General features: G+C 37.2%; 1 protein-coding gene across 1 annotated transcript; it reads left to right on the plus strand.

Moving 5' to 3' along the window:
- The first annotated feature begins 2938 nt into the window (after positions 1–2938).
- LOC129776761 (CCA tRNA nucleotidyltransferase 1, mitochondrial) lies at positions 2939–4806 on the plus strand. Its single transcript, XM_055782595.1, has 6 exons — positions 2939–3044; positions 3103–3302; positions 3364–3647; positions 3712–4032; positions 4089–4314; positions 4366–4806. The coding sequence occupies exons 1-6, from the start codon at positions 2982–2984 to the stop codon at positions 4682–4684; spliced, it is 1413 nt and encodes a 470-aa protein (XP_055638570.1). The 5' UTR covers positions 2939–2981; the 3' UTR covers positions 4685–4806.
- Positions 4807–5493: the final 687 nt, after the last annotated feature.

The following is a 5493-nucleotide window of genomic DNA, read 5'->3' on the forward strand; positions in this document are numbered from 1 at the left end:
TAAGTCTTCCGTTTAACGTATATACTCCTTCAGCGCTATTGCCGTCCCTCTCCTCGACTGATCAACGTTTGTGACGACGTTGTAGCCAGGGATGAGGAGCTGCTCGTTCTCGACTTCTTGCAGAAAAACGATGTCCAGGTCCATCGTTCTGCAGAAAGTTCGGAGGGCATTCATCTTCGTTTCATTGGTGATCGTGTTGATGTTTATAGTGGCAACGTTGTAACTGGTCAGATGACTCATTGCTTGTTGTTTTGCTCCCTTTCGTCGTCGCTGTCCTCTCGTCGCCTCCTGCATTGACGCCGTGCTCTTAAGCGTGTAGATGACATCGCCGATTCGTCTGTCTCGTTGCCATCGGATTTTCCACTAGCAGGTCCGTCGATCACTTCGCCACTAGCAGGAGGTTGTTGACCAGATGTACTGGGCAACGACCTGCTATCCGATGGTCGATTCGAATCCGATATAGGTATGATAGGGATAGTGAGCGGTGGGAATTGTGTTGCCGATTGTGTATCGATCGGTTCTATTGTAGGTACGGGCATCGGCAGCTGTTTTTGCTTCGGCGGCGGATGCCGCAATACAGACGTTGGTTGACTCGGTGTCGTTTTTTGGACATGCGGTTTCGCAGTTGGCTTAGCATTCAAAGCTGCTGGCTGCTTCGTAGCATCAGCGTATGATTTTTGTACGAGCAGCTTCTTGTTCTGAACGCAGGACGCTCCGACGTGGATGAATTCACGACAATGTCGGCATGTTTGACGCTGACCAAAATAAGATAGCAGCGTCAATTCGCCTTCGATGACAACCCATGATTCTATGTTGTGTTTTACGATCATTTTCACAACTCGGACACCAGTGCAGATACCCGGAAAAAAGTACTGCTGATCATTTCCGCATATCTGCTCTCGCACTGAGATGACGTCACCGTATGCGGAGAGGAATTTAGTGATGGCATCATTCGACACGTCTTCAGACGAATCGAATAATTTGACCTCCACTGCACCATCCTCCATCGTTATTCGTAGGGGAATCTTCACCCCTCCTTCCACTGTCACCTCGTGTTTTCCGTCGTGTTCTTCGCACACTTTTTGTGCCAGCGCCAGATCGACTACCTTCACGAAGGCACATCCGAGGCTTCGGCTACATTGGATTCTCGTCACTTCACCTGGTTTCAAGCACAGAATAGTTCCTATGAAATTCTGCACTTTCGTGTAGTCCGGCTTGCGCGGTAACATCGCATAATCTATGCGGAATGTATTTTCGCGCCGTACCATCACTGAGCCGTAGTATGCGGAAACACACAACTGCTCGGCGATGAAAATAACGCGGCGAAACGATTTAAAAGTTAGCTTGTATAGACTTCCTGGTTTAGCTTAAGAGAAAACACGTCTGCTTGGCTCGGAAGATGAGCGCTAACTGTTAACCGGCTATAATAGCGATTATGTTGAAATTGAATACAACTTTTTCCATACTCATATACGATTTATTACAGACATGAAAAAAAAACAAATGGCGCAAAATATTTTCGTGAAATGTTTATTATAGCCTCTCGAATCGCCATTTTTATATATGAGTATTTATGTTTGTAGAAATAATAAATGTTTGATTGACTTGTGTTGGGAGTGGAATATGAATGTTTAAAATGGCACAGATTGATGTTTGCTCCAATGTGGGTTCGAACTCCGGTCGTCTGGATTATCATCCACCAGCTATCTCGCGCGGCTATCTGAAATTTAATTCAACAGCGGTTAAAACTTTCGAGTGCATCAGCATTTCATTGACATTTCAATATGATGTAATATGTTCTTTATTAGGATCTAATATGATTTACAGTTTCATGATTTGCTTCAGCATGCAACACAATTTACTACAGTACTGAATCGATTTAAATTATATGCTTATACGACACACAAACTACATCAGCGTAATATACGCATATGATGCGGATTAAATATATTTTACGACATCATAAAATTGATGTTTATTATACCGATATGCGACTTAATTTTCGAGTTTTTACATTTTATGCGATTTCAAATATACACGATACATACTTTGATTGATAGTATATGCGATTATGATTTATTCAGATTTCTTGTAAGACTTGGCACGTGCAAGATTATACGATTTAATGTTTGCTGGGTGGTATTTGGATATATTATGTGAAAAATACTTTCAGGAAAAAATATAAAAAATATGGCGCCCTTGGTCCCGAAACAATGTAAGCTATTCAAAAACAAATATAATCAATAATTACGAAAACAAAGTCTATTTTTATTCAGAGTGTAATATTTTTTCAAACAAGACTAGCTCATAATTTGATATTTCGATCATCAGAATCGGTCCAGTAGATCAAAAGTTACGATTTTTTGTAGTGGAAAAAATAAAAAAAAAAGATTTTCTGGACCATCGGCTAACTTTGATAATCATAACTCGAAAAGGAAAAAAAAAACGCTTCCCTGATTCCGAAATATGTTGTGTGAATAATCCTCAGCTTTCCAGAAAAAATATAAAAAACTATAGCGCCTTTGGTCCCGAGACTACGAATACAATCAACAATAACGAGAGCAGAATTCAAATTTTCTGCAGGTACGTTATTTTTTTCAAAAAAGGTGATTAGCTTTAATTTGATATGTCGATCATCTGAATCGGTCTAGTAGTTCAGAAGTTATGAATTTAAAAAAAAAAGTCATTTTTGGCAAAAATGTGAAAAAATGGTTTTTTGGACCACCCTAAAATGGAAATGGTCACCCTAACAAAAAAAAAAAATACGGGTCTCATAATCCCTTAATTCGATTTATGTTCATTTGTTACATTGGATCTTTTCAAAGGTTACGCGAGAAATGTACAATTCGCGGCATATACGACATCAATATTTCGTTCACCAACACAAATATATTTCAAGAACTTCTCCACCCTCTACCTTCTCCACATCTGTTCACTGATCTAGCAAGATGTAAATAAACGAAAACAAAACAGCACACGATATGGTTTTCATGCATGTTTCTTTCCGAATACTGTATAAACCACTGAAACAATTACTAGTCAAAGTAAGTAGACGAATGATGATCGAATAACTTTTGATTAATGTTGATTAAATTATTTCAGCGCTGTCTCAGCCAAAATAAGTGGTCGAATTTAATTGCAAAACGCAGGATGGACGCAAGTGCAATCGCAAGACCGAATCCGGTCGTAATGAAGATTGACACCCCCGAATTTCGATCGATTTTCACTAAAGAACTCGAAGACTTGATCGCACTGTTCCGGAAATACGGTCATGAAATTCGAATTGCCGGTGGAGCGGTTAGGTAAGAAAAAATAATGAAAAAATTTATCAACATTTGTAGAAAATTTGAGATTCTGTTATAGGGATATACTCATGGGAAAGTGCCCAAAAGATATAGACATTGCAACAACAGCAACTCCGACGGAAATGAAGGAAATCTTCACAGAGGAGAACATCCGAATGATAAATATGAACGGGGAAAAACATGGAACTATTACCCCAAGGATTAATGATAAGACAAACTTTGAAATCACCACTTTGAGGGTAGATGCTGTGACGGACGGAAGACATGCGGAAGTCATTCACACCAAAGATTGGCTCCTAGATGCTAATCGTCGGGATTTAACCATTAATTCGATGTTTCTTGGTAAGCATTTCTTTATTATAAAAATTTGATTATTCCACTGTTAACCTTTTTCCAATTTCTTGAGGTTTCGACGGTAGCGTATACGATTATTTCTATGGTTACGACGATCTCAAAAAAAAGCGAATTGCGTTTGTTGGGGACCCAGACCAGAGGATAAAAGAAGACTATCTCCGAATATTGAGGTACTTCCGATTTTATGGTAGAATTGCTGATGATGAAAATAATCACGACAAGGAAACACTGCGGATTGTGACAAAAAATGCTCAAGGTTTAACCAGGATAAGTGGCGAGAGAATTTGGCAAGAGTGGAAACATATTATTACGGGAAACTTTGGTTGTGATTTAACAATCAGAATGATGAAGTGTGAATTGGCTCCGCATATGGGTTTGTATCATGAAAGAGTATATAAATTGAAATTTTTTATACTGTTTCTATTCCAGGTCTTCCGGAAAAACCCAATATCGATGAGTTTGTCAGGGTGTTTAACAATGTCATTTCGGTGCAAAGCGAAAGACTACAACCAATTACAGTGATATCGGCTTTACTTTATAATCCAGAGGATGCTATAACTTTAAATCTTCGTTTAAAATTCACTGTTTATGAAAGAGAACTGTCGTACTTTCTCACACAAAACCGGAAAGAGTTCGAGTCAGTCAATGAAATCCTGTAAGTAAAATTAATTATTTTCAGGCTTAAAAGTATAAATTTTGTTTCCAGACCATTTCAGCAGTTGTCCCTGCAAACACTTGGGAATGCTAATCTTAAAAAGGAGTACGTGCTTGAATTACTTCGCTATCACGGAAAACATGAATTATATAATCAACTCATGGAATGGCAAATTCCATTGTTTCCAATCAAAGGAAACTTGTTGATTGAATATGGTGCCCCGAAAGGACAAAAACTCGGAGTAGTAATGAACAAGTTGAAATTGGTGTGGTCTTCGAACCAATTCAATATGAGTAGAGATGATCTGTTGAATCATTTGCCAAAAATATTGGAAGAACTTAATCTTGAAATGGAGGAAAAGAGAAAATAAGATAAAATTGCTATGAAAATACGAACAGTAAATCTTCGGTTTCCTGCGAAAATAGAAAAATATGTATCATATGTAAATATTGTTTCATTTGAAAACAATAAATGAATCAAGAATAAATAAGTATCTGGCTCCAAGTTCATTCAACCATATGGCTATACAATTCCAACATTGTTACTGATTTTTTCATTATAACATAAAGTTCTCTTCATGAACAATTTTCGTATGAGACCTTTTCACCACCGGCAAACAAAAATGTTTTTAATTTAAATAGAATACTAATTTTATATGAAAAAGCTAATTTTCATTCACAATTTTAATTTTGAAAACATTCATTACGACTAAAAATCAGATATTCGCTTTGTTCGCTTTGTTGAAGAAAACAAATACTTTTGAAGTTTGAGATGTTGGCACCAAAGCAACTCTGTACAATTCACTGACTAAAAAACTTTTTCCCAAAAATGACTTTTTTTGAGGAAAATATTTTCAAGAAGATCTGGTTCAAATAGCTTTTCATCAACACGAATGCACAGTCAGAAGGCAATAAAGTACTTCAGAATCATTTACTGTTGTATTTGTATCGAAAATAATTCATAAGTATTTGGCATCAGTTCATAAAATCCGGAAGGTCATGGTATGGTTTAACAGGTTTGTCGCCCAACGTTTTTGAGTTTCTTGCGGATAAATTATTGAATGAAGATCAAACTTAATTTGTAGATAATTTTTACATGATTTAGCAATATTCTTTTTAATTTGAAGACGAATTGACAACAATAACACATGCCAAAGTCATATTATATGGGTTTTGCCAA

The sequence above is a fragment of the Toxorhynchites rutilus genome, chromosome 3 (genome assembly GCF_029784135.1).
Source record: "Toxorhynchites rutilus septentrionalis strain SRP chromosome 3, ASM2978413v1, whole genome shotgun sequence".
NCBI lineage: Eukaryota > Metazoa > Arthropoda > Insecta > Diptera > Culicidae > Toxorhynchites > Toxorhynchites rutilus.